This window comes from Olea europaea, chromosome 13 (assembly GCF_002742605.1).
Source record: "Olea europaea var. sylvestris chromosome 13, O_europaea_v1, whole genome shotgun sequence".
Classification (NCBI taxonomy): Eukaryota; Viridiplantae; Streptophyta; class Magnoliopsida; order Lamiales; family Oleaceae; genus Olea; species Olea europaea.
This window is the reverse complement of record NC_036249.1, coordinates 3,833,754-3,849,443: the sequence shown is the minus strand read 5'-3', so window position 1 is coordinate 3,849,443 and position 15,690 is coordinate 3,833,754. Positions and strand designations below refer to the sequence as shown.

General features: G+C 38.5%; 2 protein-coding genes across 2 annotated transcripts; both read left to right on the top strand.

Moving 5' to 3' along the window:
• The first annotated feature begins 2,862 nt into the window (after positions 1-2,862).
• Positions 2,863-4,078, top strand: LOC111408321. Its single transcript, XM_023038092.1, has 2 exons — positions 2,863-2,925; positions 3,677-4,078. Exons 1-2 carry the CDS (start codon positions 2,863-2,865, stop codon positions 4,076-4,078), a joined length of 465 nt encoding a protein of 154 aa, XP_022893860.1.
• Positions 4,079-5,441: 1,363 nt separating this feature from the next.
• On the top strand, positions 5,442-15,503 carry LOC111407308 (coatomer subunit epsilon-1-like). Its single transcript, XM_023036720.1, has 7 exons — positions 5,442-5,786; positions 5,978-6,067; positions 6,955-7,106; positions 8,548-8,683; positions 8,767-8,922; positions 9,276-9,355; positions 15,115-15,503. Exons 1-7 carry the CDS (start codon positions 5,619-5,621, stop codon positions 15,206-15,208), a joined length of 876 nt encoding a protein of 291 aa, XP_022892488.1. The 5' UTR covers positions 5,442-5,618; the 3' UTR covers positions 15,209-15,503.
• Positions 15,504-15,690: the final 187 nt, after the last annotated feature.

Below are 15,690 nucleotides of genomic sequence, written 5' to 3'. Positions count from 1 at the left end.
TTTTCTAACAAATATGTTAGAAAATCAGGCCCAAAGGAGGTTGACGTCCTAGCCCTCTTGCTTCGTCTAGGTTGTTCATTTATAGATTCTTGATCTATAGTCTCTTCATTTTCACGAGATCTCTTTCGTGAATTTGATTCGTCTTGCATGTTATAAGGAAAAGTATTTTCGAAAAATATAGCATCCCTTGATTCAATAATTGTATTAACATACATATCAGGTATTTCAGACTTATATACCATAAATCTGTACACATTACTATGGTAGGCATAACCAATGAATACACAATCAATGGTTTTAGGTCCTATCTTAACCCTTTTAGGTTTAGGAACTACTACCTTAGCCAAACATCCCCATACCTTCAAGTATTTATAATTAGGTTTGTGACCTTTCCATACTTCATAAGGTATCTTTTGCGTTTTTCGATGTGGTAGTTTGTTAAGAATATAGTTGGCGGAAAGCAAGGCTTCCCCCCACAAGTTCTGCGGTAATCCAGAACTTATTAACATAGCATTCATCATCTCCTTCAATGTTCGATTCTTGCGTTCAGCAATACCATTAGATTGAGGAGAATAAGGCGCGGTAGTTTGATGAATAATTCCGATTCCGAACAGAATTTCTCAAATGGTGAATCATATTCACCACCTCTATCACTTCTTATGGCCTTAATCCTTTTGCTAAGTTGATTTTCAACTTCTAACTTGTAGTGTTTAAACACTTCAATTGCTTCGTCTTTGCTTTTGAGCAAATACACATAGGAATATCGAGTACAATCATCGATAAAAGTGATAAAGTACTTATTACCTCCTCTAGTTTGAACAAATTTTAAATCACATATGTCGGTGTGAATTAAATCTAGGGGTTCGGTACTTCTTTCAACAGAGCAAAAAGGTAGACGTGACATTTTGGCTTCTACACATATATCGCATTAGTGATTAGAATTTAAATCACACTTTGGTAATAAATCTAATTTGATTAGTCTACGCAAAGTGTTATAACTTGTATGTCCTAATCGTTCATGCCAAATGTTAAATGACTCAAGCAAGTAAGAAGAAGATGTATTCTTATTAATTGGAGGTACAACAGTCATTACATTCAATTTAAAGAGCCCCTCATTCAGGTAGCCTTTTCCTACAAACATTTCATTCTTTGAGAGTATAAATTTGTCCGAGACAAATACTAGTTTAAACCCGTTCTTACTTAGTAGAGAACCAGATACCAAGTTTTTCCTAATATCGGGCACATGAAGAACATCATTCAGAGTGAGCTCTTTTCCACTTGTCATTTTCAGCACATCTTCCCATGTCCTTCTATCTTAGAAGATGACGAGTTTCTCATGTAGAGATGTTCATCATGATCCATTGCTTTGTAAGTAGAGAACATCCCGTGGTTTGAGCATATGTGACGAGTAGCTCCAGTATCTACCCACCACCCCTTAGTGTTTCCAATTAAGTTGCATTCAGAGACGACCACAGAAAGATTCATGTCTTGTACCTTATCAGTGAGGTTCTTATGTTCTGTTACATTGGCCTGGTTAGTTTTTCCTTTCACATTTTTTGGCTTTCGACAATCCTTGGATCGATGTCCTGCCTTACCACAATTGTAACAGTTGTCTTTAAACTTTTAGTAATTTTTGAAAAACCAATTTGTCCTTCCCCATTGTGCTTCCTCTTTTTGCTTGTCTTGAAGCTTTCTTCTACAATGTTGGCTTTTTATTTCATTGAATTAGATGCACCATTTCTTTTTTCAGTTTTGCGATTGTCTTCTTCTATTCTCAATCGGACAATGATATCTTCAAGTTTCATTTCCTTCTGCTTGTGCTTTAGGTAATTCTTGAAATCCTTCCATGAAGGTGGTAATTTCTCAATTAGTGCAGCGACTTGGAACGATTCACTTAGTTTCATTCCTTCGGCATGGATGTCGCTAAGTATGATCTGAAGTTCTTGAACTTGGGATATGACAGTCTTGTTGTCAACCATTTTATAATCCAAAAAATGACCGACAATGAATTTCTTCGTGCTGGCATCTTTGATTTTGTACTTTGTGTCCAAAGATTCCCACAATTCTTTTGCGGACTTAGCATTGCAGTACACATTATATAATGTGTTATCCAGTCCATTAAGTACATAATTTCTGCATAAGAAATCAGAATGCTTCCATGCATCAACCGCAGCCAATTTTTCAGCATCACTGTCTTGCTCGGTATATGAAGGCGCGTCTTCTTTGAGAAATTTAGCCAGATTTAACGTTGTCAGATAAAAAAGCATTTTTTGTTGCCAACGCTTGAAATCTGACCCATTAAATTTTTCTGGTTTTTCCCCGGTCGTATTCAGGAGTGTGATACCAGAAGTTGCCATTTCTGAAACACAATCAGAAAATCAACGGTAAAAAGGAGTAGAAACAGAAACAAAATAATAATACAAAATTCGTTTTAAGTTGTTTCTAGAGTTTGACGTTACTCCTTCGAAACCAATCCGACAGAATCACCTGAATGCAAAGAATTTATCAACAGGATGTAAACAATAATTCGAGCCCACCCACTTCACGATATTTCCTTAAAACGAATTTGCTGCCTTCAATGGTGCTAAAGGCGTCCAGCAATCGTTTCCTAGGATAGAACGAATTTTTATCTCCTACGGAAGTAGTACTACAATTTGCAGGAGTTCCAACGAACTCAACGAAGTGTATTTTACTTCGAGACAATATCAGAACGAGAGAGAAGAGGATGAGATTCAAAGCACAGAAAGTTTGCAATGAAAATGGTGTAAATTTTTTGGTAGAGAGGCTGGCTATTTATAGACTTGTTCGTGGCTATTCGAACAGTCATCACCTTTCAGACAAGCCTCAAAAATTCGAACAGACATGCTGTTCTTAAAAGTCGTGTCTGTTAAGTCGGTTAACAGTCGGCTAACGGTTGATTGTTTGGTCGGTAAACAGTCGACTGTTAAAAGAAAATAAAACACCCGGAATAAGCCAAAATTTAAATTTCATAATGTACCCAAGAATTTGATTATTTACAATTTGGCCCAAAATTTTAAATAAATTTTGTCCAAAAAGTTAATATAGTGTAAAGGTCCACCCGCACCTGCACCGAACCGAACTAGGACACGAGCACGTGCTCGTGCTCGTGCCGTGCCGAGCTGAGCCGAGCCGACCGACCGGTCGAATGGATGACGGTGGCGGCGCGCGCGTGTGGGTTTATGACCGAACCCAATAGGATATAGGTCTTCCCCCTTCCAAAGACTATTGGTACCTCTTGGGGCCCAAACCCAATTCCAAACTTCCACCTTATAAACCACACCAAAGTTTCCTAACTTTCTTATGTGGGATAAGTGTTTGAAAAATCAAATTCTTCCATAATACTTAGTTTATGTGGGTTACGTTAACACTTAATATTTCATTCAATTTTAAATGGTTTTCGATAAATAAATATATCACGCTAATCATCTCGCGAAGTAGAACGTGAATATACTAAATCTCGTATTAATTAAAAGGTGGGTCCCACTAAAATTTGAGCTCAAAGTTGACCCATTTCATAACCATTTTTTCCAACATTTTGCTCATCAACTACAACTAGCTCTTGTAGCTGTGGCAAGCAAATATGCATAAATTGAAATATTCTTTACTTTAGTGAATAAAGTGGTAAATGCATAAATTGAAACATTCTTTACTTTAGAAGAAGAGGCTTGAAGTTGTTGAATCATTAAATCTTGGTGAAATCTCAAGTGGAAAGGGCCTTAATCAAGAAACTACTCTTAAGCGACCTGGTGATACTCGTTGGGGCTCTCACTATAATTCTTTACTTAACTTGATTATCATGTTTTCTGCTATAGTTGATGTCGTTGAGATGATTGCCACTGATGATACTAGTTGTAGAAAGCGAGGGGAAGCACGTATTTTGTTGGGATCTATGTTGACATTTGATTTTGTATTCAGTTTACATCTCATGAAAAAGGTATTGGGTATTTCAGATGAATTGTCAAAATCATTACAAAGGAGAGATCAAGATATTGTCAACGCTATGAAATTAGTGAAAATAAGTAAAGAACGACTTCAAGCAATGATGGACAATGAATGAGAATCATTTTTAAGAACAATTTCTTGCTTTTACGAAAGGTACAATATTAATGTTCCCAATATGGACGATATGTTTATATCTCTAGGCCGTTCACGGCGTAATACTCAAGAAATTACAAATTTACATCCTTTTCGTGTGGATTTCTTCTATGCTATCATCGATATGCAAATTCAAGAGCTGAATGATCATTTCTCTGAGGTAAATAGTGACTTACTCCTTTGTGTTGCATGCTTGTGTCCAGATAATTCATTCTCTGCTTTCAACAAGGATAAGTTAATTCAATTGTGTGATTATTATTCCAAAGATTTTAAACCAATAGAGATCTTGGCACTTGAAGAGCAAATTCAGACTTATATTATTGACATGCGCTCTCACAAAGATTTTGAAGGGTTACAAGGCCTTAATGATCTTGCAGAAACCTTGGTTGTGACGAAAAAACATGAGGTGTACCCATTAGTTTACAGGCTTGTAACATTGACGTTAATTCTTCCAGTTGCAACTGCTATGGTAGAAAGAGTATTTTCTGCAATGAAGATTGTCAAGAATCGACTACGTAATCGAATGGGAGATCAATGGTTAAGTGATAGTTTGGTTGCATATATTGAGAGCGATGTACTTGACGATATTGATAACGATGTAATTATACGACGTTTTCAAAGTATGAAAATGTGTAGGCTACAATTGTAGTAGCATATGAATATATTTTTGTTAATGATATGTTGTTCGAAAAAAATTTCATTTTTGACCCCACAGTTCGAAGTCTCTGGGTTCGCCACTGCAAATATGCGTATGTCAATGAAAGACAGTTGGTAAATTGGGCTAAGCACCCTTCATGCACGTGCAATGATGTTGGAGAGATGGTTCGGAGAGTGGGAGTGGGGGTGGGGATGCGTGGGTAGAGAGAGAGAGAGAGAGAGAAGAGGGTTCTTGGGTTGGGAGTGGTGAGTGGACAGGCGTGGTGGGGGTGATTATGTAGATTGAATAATGCTACATGTGGGGATTAGTAATTTGATACATAAAATAAAAAAAATTAAAAAACTAACGCATTAACATATCAAATTACAAATAGCAATTTATGATGTCACGTATCGCGATTATCGTGGTGAGCGATTATATATAACATTACTCATGTAGATTTAGTTCAATTGAATTTTTATTAATAATATCTAATTATCATCCGATATAAAATTTTGAAAAATACCCCTTCTTTAAGAAAATTAGTCTTTAAATGTAAGTTTCTTTCTAATTTTTTCTATAATCTACCCATACATGAAAGAGGCTAACCAGTATTTTGGCGTTAGCTGGTGGAAGATATAATGGGCCGCGTATTGGGCTAGCCTGGAACAAAATAACTAGAACAACCCGTGATGGGATCAAATTCGCATGACGTTGGACCCATATTAGGACCAAAAATGAATACACCGGACTTCTAAATCGGAACGATCTGAAATCATTTTTCTTTCTATTTGTAAGTTTCGATGTTTATTTGTTTCTCACTCTGATTTTTGGATAGATCTGATCTACGCGAAATTGAACAAAAATGGCAGCAGGAGGACCGGATCCGTTGTTTGGATTAAAGAACAGTTTCTACTTGGGTGCATACCAGGCAGCCATCAATAACAGCGACATCCCCAATCTCTCCACAGAAGACGCCGTTGAGAGGGACACACTCGTTTACAGATCGTACATTGCCCTTGGCAGTTATCAGGTATAATTAGATTATGCATTCTGCCTCGTTTTTCCAGATCGTAGCTACACAAAGTAGTAATTTTAGTAAATTGAGAACTTTTTTTTTTCTTTTTCACTTTAATTTTTTTAGTTTTTTCGTATCGCATGAATTTTTTGACGAAAGATTTCTTATTATTGACTAATTTTTTTTATTTATCTATCGGGGTGTAGCTTGTGATAAATGAGATCGATTCATCGGCAGCAACGCCACTTCAAGCCGTAAAATTGCTTGCTTTATACCTCTCGAGCCCCGACAACAAGGTGAATTTCGTTTGTTCTTTGAATCCTTTTATCGTGTATCGGATCTTGCTTTTTACTGATGTGATCTGGAGTTTTGCTTGTGAATCTGGACTAGAGAAATACTCTATCCAGGGTTCCAACTTGAATTTTTTCCTCAGTTCAATTAGGAAATTAAAATAAGCGATTTGGTTTTGACAAAATGATTGAAGAAGGGAAATTTTAAGTATAATGAGGTTGTAATTCAATTTCTTATGTTGTGTTCAGAACGCCTTGTGATCGGGGAGGTTAGATTCTTCTTTCTTTTGTGAAAGTTGCAAATTCGTGATTATCAGATTTATCCGTGTTGGGAAATGGGATTGACTAAGTAGTAACAGAAGTTTTTTTTATCCCACTGTAGGTATAATATATAAAGCATTTATAACAAATTTCTCTTCGAACTGACTGTAGGGAGTCAGGGCCCTTGAAGTAGAAAATGAACCTCCATATGGATCCTAAATTCAGTGAGAAAAACGGAAAGAATAGGGAGAATTTTAGTTTTGTTCATTCCAAAGAAAAAAAGGAAGAAATTACAAAATTAAGCAAGAATAAATTTTAGGTTTGCACATTTTCTCTTATTATGGAAAATATTTTATGACAGTTTTACTTTCGACAAGCGTAGACATTGTCCTAGGTACAAATTGTTCATGTCCGACATGAGTTTCAGGAATAGATTTATCTCTATGTTCTCTTTACTGACTTTCCTACTTGCTTATGAATGATGGAGAGCCTGATTATATCAATTAAATTTTACAGCCTTCATATTATTATAAAGATCTCAACGGGTGCATAAAAACTCTTATTTTATTGTTTGTCTTTGAAATTTCGTCACCGGATAAGAATTTAATTCAATCAGTTGTTCTATATTGTAGGAAATTACAATCTCTAGTCTCCAGGAGTGGTTAGGAGATCCAGCGATCGGAAACAACCCTATCTTGCGTCTTATTGCTGGGATTATATTCATGCATGAGCAGGATTATAATGAAGCTTTGAAACATACAAATGCAGGGGGAACCATGGACCTGTGAGTCTTTTGTTTATTGACCCTGAGAATCTCTAGTTGTTTCCCTTCTATTCTAGACAAGCAAGGTGAATCTTGATAATGTCTGGTTGATTCCTACAAACTTGGGGGGTGCTGGATGCTTGATGGATATGTAGGTTGTGACATGCTTCTGCTGGTGTATCATGTAGATATGTCCCATGGAATTTGTTCAGTTTGCTTGATTGAATTGGGGATGAATGTAAATATTCCTTCAAGTCACTAATTGTCTGCTCCCTGATAATGTATTGTTTACTGTTTACTGTGGGTTTAAACTAGGAGTTATGTTGTATCACCATATTTTCAACTAAATTTTCAGCTTATCAACAATGCTTCCTATATAGTTAAGTAGTCTCTCCATGCTTGGTTTTCCTCCACTTTTATCAGTTAGAACTTCGTCTAGAGTTAGCAAAGGGTCAATGAAGTTTGCTGTTATTATTATTACTTTCAATAATTTGATCCGGCGGAACTAATTTTGATACTTGTTCTTCTCTTATGAGATTTCCTTATGCTTATTATTCTCTATTTTACTTTTAATAGATGTGTTTCATTGTGTGTTTACAGTGTGGAAACTATGCTCTTTATTTTTTATTCAAAAAAGTACAATTTCTCTAAGAAAAAATAATTATTAATTTTTTTTAAAAAAAATAGTAAATTACATTATAGTGACTACCCGTTTGGTACACGTTAATGTAAAAATGAGAATGAAAAATATAATAGTTACGGGCTTCACACAAGAGATAGAAAGTTAAATATGGTGATTTGATGTGATGGATGACGGTCATATTTTTCATTTTAATGGGCAAATAATGGGAATCAAACGGGGGTTAAAATTCTGTCTCCAGTCATCGTTTCTTGTTAATAATTTTATTAGCTTGATATTTTTTGACAGTGATTTTCCACAATCGGATCTGACTTTTGTGTCACTATTTGTCTGCCAACTCTTTTTCTTAAGTGTATCATGTTTTGGTTCAAATATTTCTTGTTTTAATGATTCTTGAATGTGAGGAGATCCTTTTAAATGTTGCCTGAGATTTCTAACAGTATAAGAGCTTGGTTGTGATTATCTGCATTTTTTTAACTATTTCTCTTTGTTTCCAATCTTGATGCAATATTTGACAAGGGCTTCTGTTTAGACTTTTTTAATTCATCTGCCTTTCTTTGTACTTTTTGTTATTGACTTGTTAATTGTTTTATAATCTTGTGTGGAATCTTGCCTCTATTCTTTAGATACACTACCTTTATCTCCCAATCAATAAAGGTTCAGTTGTCAAAAGACTGTAAATAGTTATAATAATGTGTGAACCGCAGAAGGGGGTTGTGAGTTCCACCTTATCTACAAATGCATTTCATGCAATCTTTTTTCTGTAAGTAGGGATTGCATGTTGACTTATTTTTGTTCCATTTTTTTTTAATGCTTTTGCAGGCATGCTTTGAACGTTCAAATTTTTCTGAAGATGCACAGATCGGATTATGCCGAGAAACAATTGAGAATCATGCAACAAATAGATGAAGACCACGCACTTACTCAACTTGCAAATGCATGGTTAAATTTGGCTGTGGTATTTATTGTTTCATTCTATATTACAGTGCTCGATTTTGAAATTGAAAACCTGTAAACTTAAGAATTATTCTTTTGAATTAGGGTGGTTCGAAGATACAGGAAGCATATCTTATTTTTCAAGACTTCTCAGAGAAATATCAGATGACTAGCTTGATCCTGAATGGGAAGGCTGTTTGCTGCATGCTTATGGGAACTTTTGATGAAGCAGAGTCACTTTTGCTTGAAGCTCTAAACAAGGTATGTTTTGCATATCTTTGTCTGTTTATTTTCTTGAAGCTCCTAAATCTTAATGCTATTTGCAGGTTTTCTGGGAGAGTGTTTTGTCTTGTTAATTATGAAGCATGTTGTCACAATGCACATATACTGTGGCTTATCTCTTTATTTTATAGAGTTGGGTTTGATGCATGCCATCTTCTTAATTTAGATAATTTTTCCTTACATGGCACTCTACTTTATGCTTTGTATTTGTTATAATTTATCTGATATATTATGTTCTCTGTCTACATTGCTCTGTGCTGGTGCATATTATGTTGGAAGCCATAGTTTACTTTGAATTTCTCCATATGAGTGAGTTTTGATGGTATGCACAGGATGCGAAGGATCCAGAAACTCTTGCCAATTTGGTTGTGTGCAGTCTTCATCTGGGAAAGCCGTCGTCACGCTACCTCAGGTAGAATTTTAATATGACAAATCAATTACATGCAATTGTAGTAGGTGAAGTTGGAGAGCTCAGATTCTTTTCATAAATTATCAAAATCAACTGCTTTAATTGGTCCTTTTAACGTTCCTCGTTTACCTGTTTGGGGAGAACACTGTATGTCTCTATGCCTCTATTTACTATTATTTAGAACCCTGTGAAATTTTGCATTTATTGCTTATGAATTATGGTTATTGCTATTCTTGCACGATCAAATTTGGTTCACTCTATAAGAAGTTTCCCGAAACATTGTCAATTAGAGGAATATCTGAAGTCTGAACAATGAAAATGATAAGAGCAGATGAGAGAACTTATGAATTTTATAACTGGAAGCAATACAGAAAACAAGAAACTGCACTACACGGATGACCACTCTTTTCTCAATACATATATTCTACCCGTTCCCCCCCCCCCCCCCCCCCCCCCCTCCCTCCTTTTTCCTTTCTCTTTTCCCTTCCTTTTTCTCCTTGTTCTCGGCCTCCTTGCGTGTATTCTGTGTGTTTATGGATTGAAATGAATTATTATACACATAAATTGGGTAATGTTTATCACTCCACTGCCTACCACTTTGCTTTTACTTCTTTTTTTTTTTTTTAAACAAAGCATTCCCAAGACTTTCCTTAACTACAAAACATGAAAGACTGGATGGATACGAGTGGTGGCTAGCAATTCAAGGCAGCATGCCACTTTTCCTACCCTTGCTATCACCTGGAAAGGATCGTAATATCAAGGTGCCAATTTTTCATTTGAACGGGTCACAAGAGACTTGCGCCTGTAAGGTCTCATTTTCACATAAACCCAATCCTCTGTTGCATATTCAACGTCCCATCTCTTTGTATCCGCCACTCTTTTCATTTGTTGCTGTGCCTTGTGTAGATGTACCTTTAACTCTTCCAACATTTTATCACGCTCCAGTAGTTGTTGCTCAAGTGAAGAGATAGTTGTAACACCCCGTTCAAAACGAATTAATGGCGGAGGGTCGCGTCCATAAATGATACGGAAAGCGGTGAGGTGTGCAGAGACATGGTAGGAAGTATTATAAGAGTATTCCGCCCATGGTAGGAACTAGTACCACTGCTTCGGTTTAACTGATGCAAAACATCTCAAGTATGTTTCCAGACCCCTGTTTACCACCTCGGATTGGCCATCAGATTGTGGATGGTATGCTGAACTGTACTTTAAGGTCTTCCCGTGCAATCTGAAAAGTTCCCTTCAAAAGTGACTCAAAAATACCTTATCTCTGTTCGACACTATAGAACGAGGCAGCCCATGCAACTTGACCACCTCTCTTGTGAATATTGCAGTAACCGCTGGGGCTGAAAAGGGGTGCTTCAAACCGATGAAATGATCGTACTTGCTCAGGCGGTCAACCACTACTAGTATAGAATCAAACCCTTCCGATTGAGGCAGCCTTTCTATAAAATCCATCGATACATCTTCCCGAACTTGGTTGGGAATGGGCAGTGGTTGGAGCAACCCGGCCGGCGCATGAGTAGAATATTTGTGTTGTTGGCAAATTGCACATTCAGCTACATACAATTGGATATCATTCCTCGTGCTTTTCCAAAAAAAAGTTTGAGCCACCCTTTTATAAGTTTTGAGGAAACCCCAATGACCTCCTACCTTGCTGTAATGCCCTTCCTGCAAAGCAATCTGCACAAAAGGAGAGTCCTTTGGGAGCACCGACCTATCATGGTATAGCAGTAGATCACGAAGTAGTGAATAACCTGGGAAAACTGTCCTTCCCTTGCGCAGTGAGTCAACTATAATACCTATCTCAGCATCCTCTTCCACCGCTTTCTTAAGTATCCCAAGTTCCAGGGCACTGGGGGCGCTTAAAGTCATTACAGTTACCGTTGCATCTATCCTGGAGAGTGCATCAGCTGCTCTATTCTCTCGACCCGCCTTGTACTCAATGTCAAAGTCAAACCCCAACAGTTTGGTCAGCCATTTTGATATTCTTGATTTACTTCGTGCTGCACCAGTAAAAATTTCAAGCTGCATTGGTCAGTACGCACCACGAACCTTCGACCTAACAAACAGTGCTTCCATTTTTGTATTGCCAGGACAATAGCCATGAGTTCCCTATCATAAATCGACTTCCCTCGTGTCCGTGGTGGAAGAACCTGATTGAAATATGCAATTGGTTTCCTATCTTGCATTAGAACCGCGCCTATTCCATACCCCGAGGCATCGGTTTCCACAATGAATGGCTTTGTAAAATCAGGTAAACCCAAAACTGGCACCGTCGTCATGGCATCCTTCAGCTTCACGAAGGCAGCCTCTGCGTCTTTGTTCCACCCAAAATTGTCTTTCTTAAGCAGCTCTGTTAAAGGCCAGGCAATGCTCTCATATGATTTGACGAACCGACGGTAGTACCCAGTCAGTTCAAGGAATCCTCTCGACTCCTTGAGAGACTTAGGTCTGGGCCATTGTTTCATTGCTGCCACTTTCGACTCATCGGTCGAGACTCCTCTTGCCGAAATAATATGCTCCAGATATTCCAATTCTTGCTGTCCAAACAAACATTTCTTCTTGTTGGCGTATAACTGGTTGTCTACTAACACCTGTAATACAGCCCTCAAATGGTCCCGTGCTCCTCTGTGCTGCGGCTGTAGACTAGCGTGTCATTAAAAAACACCAAAACGAACTTTCGGAGATAGCCTCTAAAATTCTCATTCATAAGCGACTGAAAGGTTGCTGGCCCGTTAGTTAAACCGAAGGGCATGACAAGAAACTCATAATGTCCTTCATGAGTTCAGAAGGTGGTTTTCGGAACATCTTCTGGTCGTACCCTTATTTGATGGTACTCGGACTTCAAATCAATTTTTGAAAACATCGTGGCGCCATTGAGCTCGTCTAGTAGTTCATCTATCACTGGAATTGGAAACTTGTTGGCAACTGTGACTTTGTTCAAGGCAACAACTGTGACTTTGTTCAAGGCCCGATAATCAACACGAAATCTCCAACTTCGGTCCTTCTTCACCAACAAAACCGGGCTTGAGAAGGGGCTAATGCTCTATTGAATAAACCCTACTGCAATCATCTCCCGAACCAATCTCTCTATCTCGTTCTTTTGGAAATGGGGATAACGATATGGTCTCACGCTGACCGGGGCTGTTCTTGGCTGAAGGTTAATGGCATGATCATGCCTCCTTGCAGGTGGCATGCAGTTCGGCATCTTAAAGACCGACGCAAACTCATCCAAAACGTCTGAAATCATGGTTGGGGGTTGCAGGCGTTGACGTTCAGTCTGGACCTCGATGTTCCCCAATTCTAGCAACACCCCTTCTCCCTGTGCCATGAGTGCCTTCATCATTGTTTTCATAGGTACAGACCCTCCACTCAAGCTGGGATCGCCCCTCAGTGTGATCACCATCCCTGAAACTGTGAAGGTCATAGTGAGGTTCTGCCAATTAACCTGCATATTGCTTAGCTTACGCAGCCATTGCATACCCAAAATGACATCAGAGCTTCCCAGTTCCAAGCGCAGGAAATCCTCTTCCACAGTTACATTCTGTAGTTGCAATTTCACCATTCGACAGACCCCTTCCCCTTTCACAGTAAAGCCCATCCCCATGACTACTCCGTACCCCATAGTACTGGACAATGGAAGACCCAGAACTTTCGCAACGATGAAATTATGAGAAGCCCCGCAATCAATGAGAACTATAACTTCCTTCCGCCCAATTACCCCTCTCAATTTCATCCTTTCCGGTGCCGTGAGACCCACCATAGAATTAATGGATAGCTCGACCGAGGACCCAGTCGCCGTTACATCCTCGGCATCGCCATCTATGAACTCGCCGGCCTTAGTAGGTTGCTCGCCGACCAGTTCGCTAGATTGGCCGGTCTCCTTCCTTCCTCCATGGTCTTCCTCTTCATTTTCCCGAATCACCATCACTTGGAGTTCCTGGTTCTTACATTGATGCCCAATAGTGAATCTCTCATTTCATTTGTAGCATAAACCCCTTCCCTTCTTCCTTTGCAACTCTGCATCTATAAGCCGCTTGAAAGGGATGATGGGTTTTGAAGGAGGAACCATTCGATTGGGAACGATACTTACAGGTACCGTAGATTTCTGGAATGGAATCGGATTGTGGGCTACTCTAGGACTTGGGGTAGCTAATGGACTCTTTAATCTTGCTGGGCTAAAGGTAAATGGTCCATGCTGCACCATCTGATTTCTCTCTTTAACCCTTTGGGCCACATCCATTATTTGTTCAAGACCCATTGGATTGAGTAGTTGGACCTCATCCCTGATGTTTGGAGAGAGTCCATTAATGAAATTACATTCCAGTATCTCCATCGATACATTCTGTAACGGTGAAGCCAGCCTTTCAAATTGCTGCCGGTATTCCTGGACGGTGGTTGTCTGTTGGAGAGCTAAAAATTGGGCACATAGTGACTTCTCTTGAGATGGCCGGAATCTGTGCAGCAAATACCTCTTCAATTCCTCCTAATTTTTCATGGGTTAGCGGCGCTCCGCCCACTGGTACCACGCCAGGGCATCTCCCTCCAAATATATTGTCGCAGCTTCCCATTTCTCTTCTTCTGTCATTCGGTTAACGCTGAAATAGCGCTCCACCCGAAAAATCCACCCATCGGGATCGTCCCCATCAAAAATCGGCATGTCCAGCCGCCTGACTCGCGACTCGGACCTCCACCCATTGTCGAAGCTACCACCGCCATTTCCACTTCCTTCGGTACTGATTTGATCTCTCCCCAACCCCGGTGATGGTTCTGGTGATTTTGAGGTGGCCTCTCCCTTCTCTTTCCTGTTTCTCTCCTGTACCTCCCAAGTTCGCAACAATACGTCGAACTTTGCCATTAATTCTGCCTTCATGGCTTCCATACCCGACTGTAAGGAAGCGTGGTTGTCTGCTACCTGTTGCTCTAGTGCTCCCACTCGATTGTTGAGAGTCATGATTATAGGATAGATCTGTTGCTCTGATACCAATGTGATAGGAACAGATGAGAGAACTTATGAATTTTTTAACTAGAAGCAATATAGAAAATAAGAAATTGCACTACACGGATGACCACTCTTTTCTCAATACATATATTCTACCTGTTCCCCCCCCCAACTCATTTATTTATAGCCCTTCCTGTAACTAACTTTAACAAAATAGCTAACAACCCTTAACAGATTCTGTAAATTACTAAGGCCCTGCTGTCATATGGTTGATTCCCTCTAGTGCCTTCTTGCATCTGCTATAAGTTGAATTTAACTTGGGGCTTATCAGAAAATTATTTTATGTGGGAAAACGGAAGCATGTTTGGGAATTATTTTTATCAGTTTAAATTATAAATAGATCAAAATGAGTGGTAGATAAGTTAGTAGAATTATTGGGTTCCACGAAATGTGGGTGATAAAAAGTAGGTTTAACCGAAAGTATTTATAATATAAATCAGTGCCAAGTGTAACACAAAAGATGCTAGCTTTTAAAATGTTATTAATACTTTTCTTGTTCGTGGATCATTTTCGTTTGTTTTCGAAACATAACTCATCTCTGATTATTAATGATAAACTGAATGGAGTATCTAATTTTGAGCTCCGTTTAATTTCTTTTGTTCACCCATGGTTAATAATTCTGCAGCCTATTATTCTTTATTATTTATTTTCCTTGTCGTCAACTTAATTTCTAGTTCCCTTCAAAATTTGAAAAATTCCTCAATTTACTTCGAAGGCATTTCTTGTTGCACTTACATGTATATGCTACTTTGTGCAGCCAATTGACATTATCACACCCGGATCACATACTTGTCAAACGTGCAAAAACTGCAGAAGAGAGTTTTGACAGGGCAGTACAGACGAATGCTTGACGAATGGACCCTTCACAAGATATGAGATTGTCTTAATGTCGGTTCTAGTCTCTTACACCAATATGACGAGTATACTTTTCTTTAACATCCCTTGAAAACATTTGGAGTTGTCCAGACAACTACTTTTATGAAGTTCAATTTGTTTAGATGTTACTTTTGCCCGTACACTTTTGGATGTTAGATTTTGTTAAAATTCAATTTACAGAGCTCCTGGTTTTGGCTTCATTGAATATAAAAATGTAAAATGTTATAATTGCTTAATGGATTGCGTTGCTATGCGGAGTTCTTAAACAAAGCATTGTGGTGTTCAGTTTCTCTCCTTTTCGTCTCCCTTAGGTATTGATTTTATGCGTAGAATAATAAGAAATAAGTTACAAGCTTGATGCTAAACTGGACAAACTTCAAATCAGAATTGAATAGGAGAGGCTACTAACGAAACCATATTTGATAAAATGGGTTTCTTCCCCGAGATATTTATGACG